Here is a 20,119-nt window from a genome sequence, read left to right as displayed (position 1 = left end):
TTTTGGGGGATTTGCACTTTACTCAGGTGCAATTTAAACTGACTACTTGTACATTGTACATTTCTACAAAGAAAAAAAACAGTACTTTTTTACTCCTTAAATTAATTAATTTTATTACAACTTGAAAAGTATTTTTCTTTTATTAGCTGAAAGTAACAGTGTGGCGCGTTATACACTCATTAGGCACTTCAGTCTGTAGCAGGAAAGCAGAGGCTGGCAATCACACAAGCAAAAACAGTTAGACATTTGTGTGCTATCAAGGTGCTAATTATGGGAGTTTAATGTATATCTTAATGACATGTATATCTTCATATTTACTGACTGATTAAAGTGTTATTTGGCTGCCATCATGTGACACTGAAGACTGGACTAATGATTCTGAAAATTAAGCTTTGCCATAACAGGAGTAAATAACATTTTAAAATGTATTCAAATTAAAATTGCAATAATATTTCACAATATTGTTGGTTTAATTGTATTTTTCATTGAATAAATGCAGCCTTGACGAACAAGAGATCTCTCAAAACTAAATAATATTTTATAATGTACAAACCAGTGTTGAGGGTAACTTAATTATTTTTCAAACAAGTAAAGAAAATTACTTTATTTTCCCATTTATTAACTGGTAGCTCTCCAGCCCGCATGTTGAGAGAAATCAGAAGTAAATATAGATGGGTTGTGATGGTTATTGAAGTTATAGACTAAATGTGAATATGCATTTACTAATCTCAACTGCACAAAAACATATTCAGTGTTTCTCAAAATTAATTAAAACAGTGAAATGCAAACTCAGAATATTACACAAACCTGGAATAAGTAAATGTTAAATGATACAAATATACGTATTTAATCTTATTTTATTAACCAATGTCTTTGCTGCTGACATTCGATGATCCAATTCAACCATACTAATAAGCAACTTTAGATGAACAATCACATTTGTGTTTCTTTTTTTTCTATTGCTTAAGTTAGAGTGCTGAACTTTCTTCTCCAGGTCCTTCTGAGGTCCAGAATGACAGCACAGCTGAAAAGTTAGTTTGAGCTGCACCCATACATCTATAAATACAAATGAGAACACTCAGGCCAGTTTTCTTGTGTAGCAGCTGTACATGCTTCAAGGTTCTTAAGCCTAGACCATGCAACAAATAAGCTTCATGAAATCCAAACTTACTTCTCTGACTGAATGATCACGCTTTCGCAAACAACATAACATGGTAATGCCATCGTTTCTATTTTGGATTCCTACGAAAGTAATTTGCCTACATGTGCGAAGTTGTGCACGTGAGTGCGTTTTGTGTGTTGTGCTGTGCTGACAGGAGCATATTCAGGGTAATAGAAGTGCACAGTTGTTACAGGGTGACTCAGTAAAGCGGAACTGAGCTCTGTCTCCATGTGCATGGATCGCTGGGTCCCTAGATGGCAGAATGCCTCAGTGCCCTTCCCTATCGAATAAAATAGAATAGAACAGAATAAAAAGATTGAAACTCCAGGCTAGATTGTCCAGCTTTCTGAATTGGTGATAAAATATATATTTTTCCATTGGAAAAAGTGGCACTTCTCATTGCATTTTTGCCTTGGTGACTGTGCTTTCGTTTCTTTGTCTGTCAGCTTAATGGTGTTGAGTGGTCTTCGATGTCAGTGTAATCATGTTCTGTAGCTTAAGTAAATTGAAATTCAAAGGGAACAATCTTTTGTAAGGACTGCCACCACTCTCACTGTTCTAATTACATGGATCAATGGCTCTCCCAAAATACAAAAACTTGGAACACAGCGGTCAAACCGGTTCCAAATCGGTGACTGTGTGCAAACTCAACAGTCATGCCCAGTCTCACACACCGACACAAACGTTCACAAAAAAAACTGCATTGGATTGTATTGTTAAACTGCAGTATCCGCAGTACTGTTTTGGCAAACTACTGTGCCCTTTCTTCCTCTTTTAGCTGTGCAACCTGTTGACACGACTGTCAATTGACAAAAAAGAAAGGCACTTTGGCAGAGATACTAGATTCCCACTGGGGCCCGAAGCAGTGTCAGCTAGACATTACTGCCGATCCCAGAGGATTTGAAGAAAAGCTTGACGACATTACTGTGCATCTCAGAGGAGACACAGTCCAGTGAATTGTGACAATCAAGAGGAACAGTTTGTTGATGTTTTTTTGTTGTTGTTTTTTGAACGAGGACTGACAATCATCATAGGCTCTATGGGATCTCTTGATTAACCAATCAAATCACTCACACCTTTCTGTTAAAACACAAATCTTTCAGGCGACAGCCTTAAATAACCTTCAATGTACTTGAGAATTAGATTGATAAATGCTAATTATCAGGTCTCAAGTATAATAATGTTCAAATATGCTCCTCATTATTTATTTATAAAAAGTCTAAAGTAAACACGCAGAGTTTCGGAATGACAACCACATGCCATGACATGTGAACGTAACACAACAGTATTTTCAGTGTCTTTTGATTGCAGCCTACTTGTCTGAAATGCTAGAAAATCACGGAAATTAAAACAGATGCATCTCCATTCATTTGCACATTTTCATTTTCCCCGTCATATTTTCCTTCCACGATCTGAGCTTGTCAGAGCTTGCAAAAAAGAGACTTGAAAATAATCAGAGTACATTCTTAGCCCCAAGAACATAACGTAATTGTTTACATTTTTAAGCAATAGAGTGGACAGGGCAACACAGACAAGTACGCTGTTTAAACATTTTACAAGCATAAATGAACAATAGATGGAGAGAATGGTAGATAGACAGACGGATGGATGGATGGATGGATGGATGGATGGATGGATGGATGGATGGATGGATGGATGGATGGATCGGTGGATGGATGGATGGACGGATGGATGGATCGGTGGATGGATGGATGGATCGGTGGATGGATGGACGGATGGATGGATGGATCGGTGGATGGATGGATGGATGGATGGATGGATGGATGGATGGACGGATGGATGGATCGGTGGATGGATGGATGGATCGGTGGATGGATGGACGGATGGATGGATGGATCGGTGGATGGATGGACGGATGGATGGATGGATGGATGGATGGATGGATGGATGGATGGATGGATGGATGGACGGACAGACAGACAACTGGATTAAATTCAACCAATTTCAACCAGTGACACATTCAGACTATTTTGCGGACTGATTATGAATATCAAGGTGGCCAATACTCTATTATATTACATATCATTTTATATTATTCTATTACACTACTATCTCACATGACTTTTTGCATTTTCCACAAACGGGGATCAGTGTAATACAAGCACCCCACACTCCATCCTGCTTGAGTGAAGCCACTGTCTGCTTTCTCTCACTGCAGCACTGACCTCTGCAGCATGTTCGGTCCCTTGTCTGATTTGTATTCACATGCAGTACAGGACCTCTGGACATCTATGAGGTGCATTTGCATTTTTTCATTTATTTTCTAAATTTTGTCATGTTATGCTTAAGGGGTGGGTGGGTTACAACTCCACCAGGCAACACATTGTTTATAATTTATCTGGAAAACTGATTAATATGTTGTTGCTCTCAAAACACTCATGGTGATGCCTTTTTCATTCAAGGCAGTGTACGAGTATCCTGTGGGGACGTACATGCTTAATGTGTAATTAGACTGTAATTTCATTAATCACTCTGATTCTCGAGGTCTCGGGAGTTTTATTGTGTGAACGTGGAGACCTGTGAGGAAACGACTCCGTTATTAGCAGTTCTCACATTCTGCTTTTCTTTCTTTCACATTTCTGCTGGTTTAATGTCATTGTTCCAGTCTGACAGGGACAATGTTGGCCGTTCTAATCTTAACCGCCTCTGAAAACTATGATCCAGACAGAAACTGTCTTGATGGTGGCATGATCTGCCAGAATCTTTATGAGAATCTTTATGCAGAAAGTTCTATGATGCTGCAACAGTTACAAACAGCAGATGCTGGAAGAGATGGGAATCACAAAGGCTTTGTAAACATCCACAATCAAACAGAATAATTTATGAGCACCAGATCATTTTGATGTTTTTGTTTGGACACTGCAGCTTTTATTTCCTCTTTTTTTTATATAAATGAAAAAGTACTGTGCATGATAATGAGAATAATGAACAATCAACATTCACCAGAGGCCCTCGAGAACTGTTATTTATCCAGCTGGCGCACACATGTGGCTCAGGCGGCCACGGTGTGTGAAAGAGAGGAAGCAAGAGGCAAGAGAAAGCCACAAATGCACAAATTCCCCAATCAAACCTGAACACTCTCATTCACCGCTGATGACATCATTGCCGTACCTTGCAGCAGAGGAACGTCTTTGAGGAACCCTCCACTGTACTCCACCTGGAACTCCTTCTCCTGAAATCCCGGTTCACATTCAGCCTTCTCTTCTTTTTCCTGCGCTCCAGTGCACACAACCTGAAACGGAAAGAAAGATTTCCTTTTGATTACTGAATACAGGGGACAATTTTAACATTTTTAAGGTTATGAATCATCCTGTGCAGCTGTAACTCAAGTCTGTTAATGTAAATATTTGGTAACATTTTTATTTTGATGGTTCACTTTAGACATCCTACTAACTATAAGTAACTTTGCAACTACGTCATCAACCAGTCATTAGAGTATTAGTAGACTGTCTGCATAATATCATAATATGCTCCTCTAACAGACAATCTACCGATTATAACTAACTTTGCAACTACGTCAACTTATTCTACTAACCCCAAACCTAACACCTAACCCTAACCTAACAGTATACTAACAATTTACTACAGGCTACTAGAGTTAGTTGACATGTACTTGTGAAGTTACTAATAGTTTGTAGAATGTCTAAAGTGGACTATCGAAATGTAAGTGTAACCAAACATTTTAATACATATAAATATACACTCACCTAAAGGATTATTAGGAACACCTGTTCAATTTCTCATTAATGCAATTATCTAATCAACCAATCACATGGTAGTTGCTTCAATGCATTTAGGGGTGTGGTCCTGGTCAAGACAATCTCCTAAACTCCAAACTGAATGTCAGAATGAGAAAGAAAGGTGATTTAAGCAATTTTGAGCGTGGCATGGTTGTTGGTGCCAGACGGGCCGGTCTGAGTATTTCACAATCTGCTCAGTTACTGGGATTTTCATGCACAACCATTTCTAGGGTTTACAAAGAATGGTGTGAAAAGGGAAAAACATCCAGTATGTGGCAGTCCTGTGGGCGAAAATGCCTTGTTGATGCTAGAGGTTAGAGGAGAATGGGCCGACTGATTCAAGCTGATAGAAGAGCAACTTTGACTGAAATAACCACTCGTTACAACCGAGGTATGCAGCAAAGCATTTGTGAAGCCACAACACGCACAACCTTGAGGCGGATGGGCTACAACAGCAGAAGACCCCACCAGGTACCACTCATCTCCACTACAAATATGAAAAAGAGGCTACAATTTGCACGAGCTCACCAAAATTGGACAGTTGAAGACTGGAAAAATGTTGCCTGGTCTGATGAGTCTCGATTTCTGTTGAGACATTCAGATGGTAGTCAGAATTTGGCGTAAACAGAATGAGAACATGGATCCATCATGCCTTGTTACCACTGTGCAGGCTGGTGGTGGTGGTGTAATGGTGTGGGGGATGTTTTCTTGGCACACTTTAGGCCCCTTAGTGCCAATTGGGCATCGTTTAAATGCCAAGGCCTACCTGAGCATTGTTTCTGACCATGTCCATCCCTTTATGACCACCATGTACCCATCCTCTGATGGCTACTTCCAGCAGGATAATGCACCATGTCACAAAGCTCGAATCATTTCAAATTGGTTTCTTGAACATGACAATGAGTTCACTGTACTAAAATGGCCCCCACAGTCACCAGATCTCAACCCAATAGAGCATCTTTGGAATGTGGTGGAACGGGAGCTTTCGTGCCCTGGATGTGCATCCCACAAATCTCCATCAACTGCAAGATGCTATCCTATCAATATGGGCCAACATTTCTAAAGAATGCTTTCAGCACCTTGTTGAATCAATGCCACGTAGAATTAAGGCAGTTCTGAAGGCGAAAGGGGGTCAAACACAGTATTAGTATGGTGTTCCTAATAATCCTTTAGGCGAGTGTATGAACACGCTATCAAGCGAGATACGATGCAAAAAATAACTTAAATCTGTACAGGTGTGCTGTGTGTGAATCGGCTCGATGTGAACAGAGACATCCGACACGCGTGTACAGAAAGTCACTTCAGACAGCGCACCTGTAGAACATTGAGTTCTCTTTCGCACTTGAATAGACAAGAACACACACAAATATGTCAAAATGCCTGTTTTGCAGAGTGTGTGTGTGTGTGTGTGTGTGTGTGTGTGTGTGTGTGTGTGTGTGTGTGTGTGTGTGTGTGTGTGTGTGTGTGTGTGTGTGTGTGTGTGTGTGTGTGTGTGTGTGTGTGTGTGTGTGTGTGTGTGTGTGTGTGTGATGATCACACCTTTCAAGACAGAGAACTCCACTTAACATGTCCAGTATAAGTGTCATAATTCTAGCTTGTACGTGATTGAGGGAATGTAACTTTAGTACAGTGAATAAGAAATTGTTTGCATGTACTTGAGTTTCCGCTCTCCCACATTTGTATCTGAATGAATAGAATGGAATTCTCCTTTGACCCCTGTTAAAATTGCCACAATCTTCCCTTTCACAAATACAATCTGTCTCTAGCCACAATACTAATCAAATGTGACTAATTACATAGTGCACATACTAATTAATAAATAAATAAATATTTTTCTCACAGTGCCTACATTCAGTGCACTTTTTTACTTTTCTGACTAATTTATTCTCAGACCTGAACTACACAGTCAAGGTTTTCTGTATAAAGGAATCGTACAACCTGATTTTGCCTTGTTTATTTCATCTTTTGAAAAAAAAAACAAGGCACTTGCTTTTCCAGTTCTTAGTTAAAAACAGCGTCAACTGCACTGCTAAAACAAGTGTACTAACCAAACCTGGAGTATTGTAGTTCAAATAGATCAGCAAGTCCATTTTCTGTCAACCCAACAATGACTAAATGCTGCTTTTAAGGCGAGTGAGAGCACAACAATTCTGCTTTTCTGGTCAATTATACTAATTTTAGGTTGCCTTCCACCCAGGAAAGCAAAGCTTGTCTTCATTAAGAACTAAAGGTAATCATCCAGCTTTTAAAACTCAGAGGGAATTGATGTTGTGTGGCTTTTAGGTCAATGGTAGATGGAGAGGTTTTTAAGATCACTATTTTCCCTTTTGTAAGAGCCAGTGAGCCATGCTGTTCCAACATTTATGTCCATCTTCCTCTTTTACTTCCAGCAACATTATTACTCTTTCACACCTATTTTTGCTCTCCATCAATCACCATTTCAGTTGAAGGGAAGCGGGGATTCTTTCTGACAATGACATGCAAAAAAACATTAAAGCACACAGGGACGACCGTTCCTATGGGCAAAATACCCATTTCGCTCCAAAGTGATTCATTGACAATACATATTTAGTTATATTATAGATTTAACTGCACTGACTATATTGACTTAGAACAAAATTTGAACTGAAATGAGCTGCATAATGATGATAACTTTGTAACATTAACACTGTTATTGAACTGAATTGAATCAACATTGAATTGACTTGAGCTGATGACACTATTATCTTCTGTAGAATTGCTTAGCTGAACTGAACTTGTTTCATAATTAATGATCTTCATTGACACATTTATTGAACTACAACACTGATCTAAATTGAACTGCACAATGACACTTTCTTCTGTAGAGCTACATCTGACAATGTTCTCCAACTTGAAGAATTGTTTGGGGGGGGGGGGGGGGGGGGGGGGTTCCGCAGGACCATGCTCCATGTCACACAGCCAGGCCAACAAAGGTGTGGATGGAAGACACCTGTCATGTCCAGACAATCTTCAGACCTGAACCCCTCTGAAAACCTCTGAAATGTGATCAGGAGGAAGAAAGGTCATAAGCCATCAAACAAAGACAAGCTGCTTGAATTGTTGCATTAGGAGTGGCATAAAGTCACCCAACAGCAACATAAAAGTCTGGTAGAAAGCATGACAAGACGCACGAAAGCTATAATTGGAAATCAGGGTTATTCCACCAAATATTGATTCCTGAACTCTTCCTAAGTTAAAACACTGGTGTTGTGTTGTTTAAAATGAATATAAACTTGTTTTCTTTGCATTATTTGAGGTATTTGAGGCATCTTTTGTGATATTTTGACCAGTTGTCATTTTCTGAAAATAAACGCTCTAAATTACAATATTTTTATTTGAAATTTAGAAAAAAATTGGTCGGAATTTTACTCAAACACATACATATAAATAGTAAATCCAGAGAAACTGCTAATGTTGCAATGGTCTCAATTTTTTCCAGAGCTGTATACACATTAACATGCATGATGTTTATACAAATGGGACCGATTTTCATTTTCCAGTCACTTTCTTTCCTGTTGTTGTTCCCTGTTACAGGGATTATAACTGATCAAGCTTTGTTAGTGTGTTTTGATTATCATGTGAAACCAAATTACTTTGCCATTCTATTTCCTTTATTATTGAGCATTTGAGAGCGGTGACGTTGTGTTTGGCTGGATAGAGGAAAAGGAATAGTTAAGTTATGTCTCGTGATGTACATCGTGCAGACTTAGCTCTGATTTATTTTGTTTAGATACACTAGGTTTAGGGGCATGTGCCATTTGCTGTAATTTTTATTTTGATAGGTAGAGTGAAAGTATACGATGTCTCGGACATTGAAAACTTTTCTTTCTACATTTTTCTTTTGTATTAGTTAGTTGAAATGGGTTAGAAACATTTTATTATTTTCTTTGTGTTGGCACTGTCCAATTTTCCCATTTTTCTCCCCAGGTCTGGTATAACATAATTTGCTGGTTTTCTGTGATTTCTTTACTTTTGATTGTAAATAATAATTATTTGCTTAAATAGTTTTTTCTTTGCTCTCTCTGTCTCTGTCTCTGTCTCTTTTTGGCCGGTAATTGCACATAATAAATTTGTTCACATGTTCTGTTGCTTCTCGATGGTCTTATTCACTCTCCCAGTTTTAATGGTAATAATTGCTGAAGGGTGGCCTAATGTTCCCCTTCTAATTCCCTAGACTTTTAAAAACAGAGAAGGGTCGTAACATACCTCAACTTGTACCCATCAATAAAAGAAAGTACGTATACAAGGCATTCAATAAAATGCCTTAATAAATACCTATTTTTTCCAACTAAGGTTTCTTTAGTTGTTACTGAAGCTATTATCCAAGTCAATTATATAAGATCAGATGAAAATGTCAAAGTGTTGGTTTGATTTGCTTTGCGGAGAGTTGAGTTGGAGAGCGCTGGGCGGCAAGGACCTTGTAAGGATCCAGCTGGGACACGGGATGCACAATAACAGGGCAGCTCTCAAACATCTGCTGCACCTTACTGTGTGTTCAGATGAGCATTCTGAATGTGAGATTGTGTGCTTCTTCACTGTCGCAAAAGAATTCTTGCCAGGTAGCTTCAGCATTAGGGAGCTTCAATCACGTTATTACTACAGCAAGTCAGAGTTTCAAGGAAAAACTGCAGCTGAAAAAAAGCCATTTGCGTTCGCACACTCAGCAATACGGCACAAAGTTCTCTTTGACGTGTCCCCTAGGATATGACACAGACTGAAAAAATAATGGAGGATCTCAGCACGTTGTATTTTGAGGGGGAAATAAATGCTTATTATAGCTTATTTCCTAGATTAAATGAGCCAAATCTGACAAAAGTGCTGTGTTTACTGAAATGGAAAAAAATACTATCATTCTTGTTCTACAGGTTAATTTGCTGCTAAAATAGCACTGCCCTAAGTGACTCTCGGATACCACTATGGCGTCTCTTGTTAAACTCACAAAGCATACTCTGCTTTATCTCTGATTTAATGGCAAATACATCAGGGGGTTAAGGTTGCTGCTTCCAAACCACGACTCCAGTCTTTATGGTTGTTTCTATTCTACAAGTCCTTTAGGAGTTTGCTTAATGGAGTTCCTCGAAAGAGAACAGAATCTAGTTTAGTTACTTGGGAATTCAATGACTTTTTTTAACTGCATATGAAGCAAATATTCTTTGAAATGCCTCAGCAGGGCAGAGATAACATTGCACATAAGACAGCATGACAGAAATGTTAACATCCATCCAGACAAAAAAAAAATGTCAGAGCAGATATAATCACAGGGCATATCTGCACATGTTTGCCCTCTCTCAGAAAAAAAGAATAATATGATGAACAAGAGGAGGGGAAAAATGAGACGGAATAGAAAAGGCAGGACATTAATTATGTTATGTCCTTCAAACTGCCTGAGACAAAGTGTCAAGGAAGTTAAAGGGCCGTTCACACAAGCACACAAGGGGCCCTATTTTAACGATCTGAAACGCAAGTGGCAAAGCGCAAGTAACTTTGTGGGCGGGTCTCGGCGCTGTTGCTATTTTCCCGGCGGGATAAATGACTCTTGCGCTCGGCGCAAATCTAAAAGGGGTTGGTCTGAAGTGAAGTATCTATCTATCTATCTATCTATCTATCTATCTATCTATCTATCTATCTATCTATCTATCTATCTATCGTTTGTAATAATATGATTTGCAAAAATGAAAACTGCTGCTTCTGTGTAGATTAGAGAATCAAAGTGTATGCGCGTTGTGCACGCTATACATTATATGGTCAAGCATGCGCCCTTAAAATAGCATAATGAACAACGCGCAACACACCACTGACTTTAGACTAGGTTTTTTCTGGCCAGTGGCGCAATTGTTTTATGGAACAGTAAAATAGCACCAGGGAACGTTTGCGCCGGAACACGCCTCCTTTTTTGCGCTGAACCGCCCAGGGAGCGCAAGTTCATTCCCTAGTTTAGCGACGTGCTTCTGTGGAGGGAAAAGCGCGCTTTGCGCAGGTGCAAAATAGGAATGAAACATGCGTCGGTGTACAAAGTCAATTGCGCTGGGTGCAAGATAGGGCCCAAGCTGTTCACTCTTGAAATCTTGATTATTTTTTTTATTGGTATAGGTAAATGTGCTCAAGAAGAGTTTTTTTAAAAACTTTTAACTGCCCAATACAATGATCCCTTTCATTCTTTTTCTGCCATTGATGGAATTTTCTGTCATTTACGACGCAACGTTTCAATGTCATTCATGGAAATTTTCCGGCAATCCATGTTTTCAATGTTATACGTAAGGGGGTGCAATTACGCAACTTCTAAAAGAGTACAGCATCTCCAGATCAAAACACAGGCGAAGAAGAAGCAGAAACAAGGGAGAGAAGCATTGCTTAATCACAAGTAAAATAACGTGATCATCAAACATTAAACAGAATATAATTTAAAACTGCCAAACTTTACCGAATGGAATTTCGGGCGTGTCAGAATCCACTTTCGCTAACGACGGGAAAAATGGTTGGCGCACCAGGCGCATGGTCTAAAAGGGTTGTCCCTATTCTCTTAATGAGTAATGAGTGTGTTTTAGGATTTACGTGTGTTAAACCAAACAGAGTCTCATCTCCCATTCCCTTTAAATGCCAGTTGCGCTCGCGCCATGGCAGATTCGCTATTTACATGACGGAATTTGATAGTGGAAAGACCAAAGCCGTCTCCAGAGCGCAAACGGAACTGCTCGTGCGCGAGGTAAAAGTGTGCAAGCAGACCATCTACGGGACAAGCCGGATTCCATCATATCTTTATGTAAACAATAATAATCTTTTACATTGTAATCCTTTTATTTGAAATATTTGGCATGTTTGTATGCTGCTGTACGTGCGTCCCTGTGTGTTTAATAAGCAGAGTGTAGGCGCGTTGTGGACCCGCCTATAGGCGCAGATTACTAACGATAACAAATAACAAAAAATCTATATATTTAGACCAGGTTTCAGCTGGTCAATGGCGCAGTCTACTTCTGTTGCCTCAAAATAGCAACGTGCCAACAATGCGCCAGAACACACCTCGTTTTCAGACCAGCACGCCCATGGGCGCACAAATGGATGCAAATGCATTTGCTATTTAAACAACGTGGCGCAGGACGTGAAAATGATAACTGCGTCGGACTGAAACTAGCAAAACACACTTGCATCCGCTTGCCACTGCATTGCGCCGGGTGTAAGATAGGGTCCTCAGTGTTTGATAAAATAAAAAGAATGCATTAAGCTAGAATATATATATATATATAAAGCAGAGTCAAAAATTTTTCTATTGATAAATTGCATATTCAGATATTCATTCAACAAAAATATTCTGGGGGCCATGAAAGTTTTGTGAAAATGAAAAAGAAAAAGAAAAATGCTGACATTGGCTGGCAACTCAAAAAGTGAATTAAAAAATAGTATATAGTTAAAATTAAAAGACTTGTTATGCTTTTTTCATTATACAGTGAGGAAAATAAGTATTTGAACACCCTGCTATTTTGCAAGTTCTCCCACTTAGAAATCATGGAGGGGTCTGAAATTGTCATCGTAGGTGCATGTCCACTGTGAGAGACATAATCTAAAAAAAAAAAATCCAGAAATCACAATGTATGATTTTTTAACTATTTATTTGTATGATACAGCTGCAAATAAGTATTTGAACACCTGAGAAAATCAATGTTAATATTTGGTACAGTAGCCTTTGTTTGCAATTACAGAGGTCAAACGTTTCCTGTAGTTTTTCACCAGGTTTGCACACACTGCAGGAGGGATTTTGGCCCACTCCTCCACACAGATCTTCTCTAGATCAGTCAGGTTTCTGGGCTGTCGCTGAGAAACACGGAGTTTGAGCTCCCTCCAAAGATTCTCTATTGGGTTTAGGTCTGGAGACTGGCTAGGCCACGCCAGAACCTTGATATGCTTCTTACAGAGCCACTCCTTGGTTATCCTGGCTGTGTGCTTCGGGTCATTGTCATGTTGGAAGACCCAGCCTCGACCCATCTTCAATGCTCTAACTGAGGGAAGGAGGTTGTTCCCCAAAATCTCACAATACATTGCCCCGGTCATCCTCTCCTTAATACAGTGCAGTCGCCCTGTCCCATGTGCAGAACCCCCCCAGAATTCTAGCTGATAGACAGGTGTTCAAATACTTATTTGCAGCTGCATCATACAAATAAATAGTTTAAAAATCATACATTGTGATTTCTGGATTTTTTTTTTTTTTATTATTATGTCTCTCACAGTGGACATGCACCTACGATGACAATTTCAGACCCCTCCATGATTTCCAAGTGGGAGAACTTGCAAAATAGCAGGGTGTTCAAATACTTATTTTCCTCACTGTATATGTTCTTAATTATATTTTTTGAATTCTTTCTTTCTTAGTCAGGATAATAGTAACATTGTTATAGTTATATACATACACATATAAATGTGCCTTCTGTTCAATTCTGTTGCACTCTGTCAAACTACTTTTAAAGCTAGAAAGTGTCCTGTGTGAGTGGTCAAAATGTGTGTCTATAAGTTGGTGTCAAAGCAGATGACATCCAATGGGAGGACAGAGAAATGAGGTAAGAGGAAAAGAGTGTATGTGCGCCCATGTCCACAGAAATCTATGGCTGTTTGATGTGACAAAAGAAAGCCAAGCGCAAGGGTATTGTGCAGGCCTGCCTTCATCTCCGCTGCATGGCTGCTTACAGAGACGGGCGTCCAAAGCAAGAACACCACCTGCTGCCTGGCCTCAACTTATTCCCTCTCTCTCCCTCCCTCAATAACGCTTTCTTTTCTTCTTCTCTGTCTGAACTGGAAAGCGTAATTGATTGCTTGGCATGTTGGTCACCTTATCAGTTCATTTTTGTGATACAGCTGTGTGGAGACTTCATAGTTTCTAATAATTTGACTCAGCATGATTTCCTTATTAATCACAACAAGAGAAGATGACACTGGTGGGCTGTGATCGAGGGGACAGGGGTTAGAAAATGACAATGTCCCCTGCTGGTGCAGAGAAAAAAACATTTAAATGTGCTTTTAGAAGTCTTTTCTTTTCTTCGTAAGTCGTACTGCTTGTGAACAACAAAGGGGATAAATTAAATGGATAGTTCGTTCAATGATTAAAATTCTGTCACCATTTACTCACCCTTGTGTCATTACAAACCTGTGGGATGTTTTTTCTTTTTCTAATGTGGAACACAAAAGGAGATATTTAAAACTGTTTTCCGTGCAATTAAGGAAGACTGAAGCTTTTAAGCTTTGAAAAAGCACACAAAGCACATAAAAATGTCACTTTATGCACTATATTCCAAGTACTCTGATATCATGAAGTCACACGACAGATATATATTCTCCAGCATTGGACTGTTAACTACTGTAACACTTTGTACGTTTGTACAATCTAACTGTGAATCCTTTGAATCAGTGAGTTGAACCTTGATTGAGTCAATTGGTCCAAATCAGTTTGTTTGGTTTTGTTAACAGAATAAATTAATTGAAAAGATCATCAACATCTTCAACTCTCTTGACCGTGCCAAGGTTTAGAGCTTATAGATTTTCAGAGACTTAAATTTTTGTCAGTTTCTCATGCAGAGCTTTCATTTGGAAAATGTTGAATATAGCACACAAGGTTGTATGGGCCACTTCATAATACTTTTATGGTGCTTTTGCATAGTTTTTGAAGCTTGAAAGCTTCAGTGCCTGTTTATTGTAAAAAAGTGTTAATTATATCTCTGCAAGTCATAGAGGAAAGACATGAGGGTGAGTAAATAATGACAGAATTGACATTTGTAGATGAACCGTGCCTTTACGTTTGAGGAAAATTATAACAAGGAAGTAGCAAGGGATGTGTTTGTTGTAATCAGAGATGCGTGTGACAAGAGACAAGAGAAATAAAGTGACAGAAAAAACTTCAAAAACTGATGAATACCATTTCTTTGCTATGGCTTTATAAGACTCAGGTGTGATATAGAGGTTATGGTTTACTCAGCTCCTCCTGAGAGAGACTGGCTTTTTGTTTTGCTTCACTGAGGGGAAACAGAGTTCAAACCCATCCTCCGTCTCCACTCATAAACTGATTGAAGTGATACTGAAGATCTAAACGTGTGCCTTCTGACTACATTAACAGTGAGCCTGGGCAAAAAAAAAGCTTGATGAGTATCTGACAAAACTCGTTAGTTTTAGCACTTTTCCAAGGCCCACACCAAAATGTATGCATGCAACTCAAGCATGTTAGAAATCCCGCAACTCTTTGTAGCTGGATTCTTTTGGCTTCATCAATGAGGTCAGCATCTGAGGCACTGAATCTCAGTTTACCCATAATGCCTGGATTAATTCTTCCCATAGAAAGTCTGGAACCAACATATTTTCCTGAAACTACAGCACTGTAAAGCAATAGTTAGCAGGTCTAAAGCGTTGTAATCCCTTTCCAAGGCATGCAATCTACTCATTAGACCTTCTAACCTCAAAACTACTGGAGAATAAAAGTAACAGATGAGAGCATAGCCATAACGCATGGCCGCGAGAGCTAAGATTAATTTTCTTTCAGCAATTTTAATGTCCCATTCTACATTTTACAGCTCGCCTAAATTGTACAACCTAGTTTGCAAAGGTTCATTAGCAAATTCAGTCGTACACCATATGGAGTAAAATGGGAGACTTGATTTCCATTGAAGGGTTTTAAGGTTAATATAACTGTTGAAGAACAGTCCTGCAGATGGCTGAACGTAAAGACTTTCTGTGGTCGAGTTGCATTCTACACAATTGATGGCACTTGCAGAAGCACATAAACTCACGGATTCTTTTTTGTGCCTCACATATTTTTCTCTTAAATAAAGATGTCAAGGGAGCGAATCAAATTCACCAGCTTTATTGGGTGAGAGAAAGGCAACGACCACATATACAGGTACGGCGAGTATCAGATCAATATGTCACTACATTCTCTATTAAAAGAGAAAGCTAACAGCTTTAAGTGTGTCCCCTATCTTCTAGAATCCAAGTTAAACCTTTTACTGTCATTCAACTACTAAATCAGAACAAATTGATATCAACATTATTATCACACAGCCATAATGATGGTAGAATAGGCTATTCATTTTTTATAGATCATCTCCTATAATGCTGCTCAGAGAATCACATCTTTAATTAATTAGCTCATTAAAGTCTTCAGCAACTTCAATAAGTCAGAAAGAAATTAATCTAATCTAAGAAAGCCTTGCTAATTTATACTATAACAGCATCACAGGGAAAATATATATTAGTGAAGTTAGCTTAGGTCAACATTAAATAAAAAAAATTTAAAACAGACACCATTTCCTTCCATAATGCACATTCCTGGTCCTATTGCAATTCATCAGCTCTTGTTTTAAGACAAAAATGTCTTCATAATCTAATAACTCTCCCAAAATGATACTGATGTCACTTCAGTAACTGACTGTTAACCACCATCCAGACAGTATTTTGGGCATTATTTTGACAAAAATCACATTTGGTGTAGCTTCATTTAGGTATTGAACGTCCACTAATATAAAAACCATTTAATATAATTTGGAAATACATTACATTAAAGGTGGGTTGTGAATATCAATTCATAAACCTAGGGTCGTCAAGACACCAAAAGTTTAGTATGAAATTTCAGGCTTCTCAATACCGATTTAACATTGCCAAACTAATATGCTATTGAACACACAATTAAGAAAGTTATATATTAACATAAATTAAGTTAAAAACTAAAGCAATACTTAAACTTTTACTATTACTGAAGCAATATTTATATTTATATTGAAGAATCATGTCAAAACTAATACACTAATGAACTTGCAACTTTCTTTTAACAGATTAATATTAATTTATTATTAATAATACACTGTAAAAAAAAATTACAGTGTCAAAATTTTCTAGTGACTGGTCACATCTAAATTTTTTAATTGGCCCAAGTGCAATTCTTGTTGCAATAGTCTGTTAACATTGGCTCAATGAGAAATAATACGTCAGACTAATTGAAAAATTTAGATGTGACCAGTCACTAGAAAATTTTGACTTGGGGATGTATATTTTTTTTACAGTGTATGAATAGTTAATATTGCTCCTACAGCTTGAGTTTAAGTAATTATTCAAGACATGTCCGCAGTTAATAACACAACAAACTAATTTATAAATAAGCAGTGCTTGAAACAGCCGAATTTGTGATAAATCAAATTGAATCAAACCTTTGTGTTCATGTTCAATTGTCTTATCCAACCAAGAGCAGTGAATCTGGTAACATTGACTAAGACTGTAGACAATCTGAATTCAGTACGTTTAAAGGAATACTTAAAGGGCATAATTGGCCATCTTTGACTGGCTAAAATTGTACAGTACTAAAAGATAAAATCCTGTAATGAAGGCGCCAATACATGTCACCTTGTTTGCAGGTCATAGATAGAATTCTGCGGTAAGTAAGTAGCTTGGATGCCGCAGACACTCTGAGTAAACTCTACCCACTGGTATGACATTTACACGCAGGGTAAAGAAGTCTATTCTGGGCATGTGGCTTTTTAAGAACCTGTACGGACGGTCACTCTGCAATGGGCCCTGGAGGCTTCGGCAGGGAGGCGTTGTCTTTTTAAAGAGTAGTGGTGATGGCCTACGGGCAGGTGCTGTGACAGGCCTGAAGTGCGATTAAGGTTAAGACTTCATTGATGAAAGCCAGTGCAGCCAGAGCCACTAGGCAGAGTCTGGTGTAAATGTCAGCTCAAGAAATAACAAAATCAATATGGTCATATGAGTTCACAGACAACCTGATTGGGAATGGCTGCAGCACCTTAAGTGTGTGAAGAGTTTGTGGCGTTAGGGTGGGTTTCTGATTTGAGCCGCAAACATATATATTTTAAGTTTCATGCCTAGCCATTTTTGTCACTTAATTAAAGCCATTCAGAGATTCACTTCAGCTCTATATTAAGATCTTACTATGTTCTGGTGCAGTTTAATCTGCAATTTAAATTATGTTGTAGCATTTTGTTCTGCAGACAAGTTTGAGGGGACACACGCACACTTGCAGACCATGTTATTTTTATGTTTTGTGGTTAGAGTTTTGCTTCATCCAAATTTAATAACCACCAAACTGTTCACATGAATAACTCTGAAAATAAAACAAAATGCAGTTGTTTAAGGAATTAGCCAAATTTAAGACAGCAATTTTGTTCCTGTTAAACCGGTCATCCTCCAATACAAAATAGAACTACTGGAGTCACAAAATGAATACTAACTATTTAATATTTTAAATAAACTATGTTAATTTATGCAATATATCATTAAAACATTTTAAAACAAACTCTTAAGCATGATCGATTGATGACGCCAACCTCGCAAACAATCAGCAAACCAAACACTTAGTGACCACTCACGCAGAATGTGTTTTTGCATTCTACTGCACTGCTTTTCCATTTATTTATTTTTTGTGTGCACTAGATGCACTAGATGTATGTGTTTGACTGTTGCGCTCACATTTCACATCTTTTGCAGCATCTTGTGCATGACACGGAATTCTAAATGTTGCGCTCAAGTTTAAAAACTTGTCTCTAGACCATGGTTATTTTTTCATGCCCAACTTAGAAAGTGTTGACCCTGGGAATGTGTTCAAATCCCCATATGGTTCATCTGGCCTTGTTAAAAGATGTAACATTTCAACATACATTTCAAGGTCTATAATATTGCAATACTGCATCAAAGAAAGGCCTCAGGCTAATGCAAATATGCCCACTAAACCCCTAATATCCATTGACCCCTGGAAAATACCCACACAGAGTGCATCTAATGTGCATTAATTTTTGGAATCGCTTGGGACGGTACAAATTCCCATCCAAACCTTCTCCCAATTGATGTCTCCGTTTCAAATCTGTCCAATGAAAAGTCCAGGATGTCTTGTGAACCGCCCCCAGCTAGGCAAGAAAACATTCCTGCATCTTTCCCTTCTCTAGCCTGGACTGATTCCTTTGCTCGGTGGTAAATGTCAGTGCACAAGGAGGGCGTAGCAGGAGTGACCCAGGCCTGGTCACAGCGAGAGGCTGCAGCGAAATCAATCAGTCTGCCTTCCAAACAGCTGCATCTGGCTTGCCAGGGGGAGAAGCAGCCTGCACAACCATCTGGAATCTGGACACATCACACCTGCTGGGCCAATGAATAAGGGTTGGTGCATGAGCCGAAGACAAAAAAAAAAGAAAAAAGCCAGGCACTGGGCACAGCAAACAGACACTCAATCTTGGACGGTCTCTGCATTGTTGCTGTAATTTAGGAGGCAGGTCTGACAGGGTTTGCAAGTGTGGTTCCAACTCCAGATGTGTAAACACAATTCACCACCAAGGGGATCTTGGCCTATGATTCAAACTGGGTTTAGCAATAATAAAATACTCGTTTACAGCAACACATGAAAGCATATCTGTCTAACCTAACCAATAGCTTGCAACAGAGAGACAATTAAAGTTTGGTATAACTTTATCTTGCAGCACTGGGAAACAAACGTGCGTCTCCTGAGCTTAAAAAGTACTGGGGAAATATAGCCCAAGCATAAAGGGTCCAACATAAAGCAAAACCACTGCAGCGTGAATGAAGGGCACATCAGAACAGAGCAGAAGAAAACAACACTGTTTACCTTAAGATATTACCATTCAGCAGGGCCAAACAGCTGGCGCTTATCCACTCTCTTTAAAGGGCAGAGAGCGGGCCTTGGATGACTAAGCAGATCACTGGGGTCATAATCAGTCTGCATGCTGAAAAAAAGGGGCTCCAAGAGCCAGGCTAGCCTCCTTCTGGTCTCAGCTTTAGACTGTTTGGTGCATATAATGGCTTAAACCCAATAAAGAAAGGTAAGTGGTATAAGATAACATATTTGTGTAGTATAATCTGCAGTATTATCTGATAAGTCACATGACCAGAGCTGTTCCCGTTTGCCCCTCTGAAAGATGGCAGTGTCAAAGCTCCATAAAAGATGTAAAATCTGCACACATTCAGTATCATAATATTTAAAGGGTATTTTAATATCTTAGTAATATTGCTTTGGCTCATATAATCTTGTATCCAGTAGTAAATCAAAGTGGCCCATTTTAAGTAACCAATTAAGTACCATATAAAACGGCATACAATTTCTAAGTATTAATACACTACCGTTGAAATGCTTGAGGTCAGTAAGATTGTATAATGTTTTAAAAGAAGCCTCTTATACTTACAAAGGCTG

General features: G+C 38.7%; 1 protein-coding gene across 1 annotated transcript in view; it reads right to left on the bottom strand.

Moving 5' to 3' along the window:
- The window catches only part of cdh13 (cadherin 13, H-cadherin (heart)), a 370,859-nt gene that overhangs the window by 252,174 nt on the left and 98,566 nt on the right, over nucleotides 1-20,119 (bottom strand). The window contains exon 2 of the mRNA XM_084409426.1: nucleotides 4,295-4,415. Within this exon, the coding sequence (XP_084265552.1) occupies nucleotides 4,295-4,415 (121 nt within the window). The remainder of the gene's footprint in view (nucleotides 1-4,294; nucleotides 4,416-20,119) is intronic.

The sequence above is a fragment of the Rutilus rutilus genome (assembly GCF_951802725.1).
Source record: "Rutilus rutilus genome assembly, chromosome: 5".
Classification (NCBI taxonomy): Eukaryota; Metazoa; Chordata; class Actinopteri; order Cypriniformes; family Leuciscidae; genus Rutilus; species Rutilus rutilus.
Note: the sequence above shows the minus strand (reverse complement) of the source record. Positions and strands in the feature narration are given on the sequence as shown.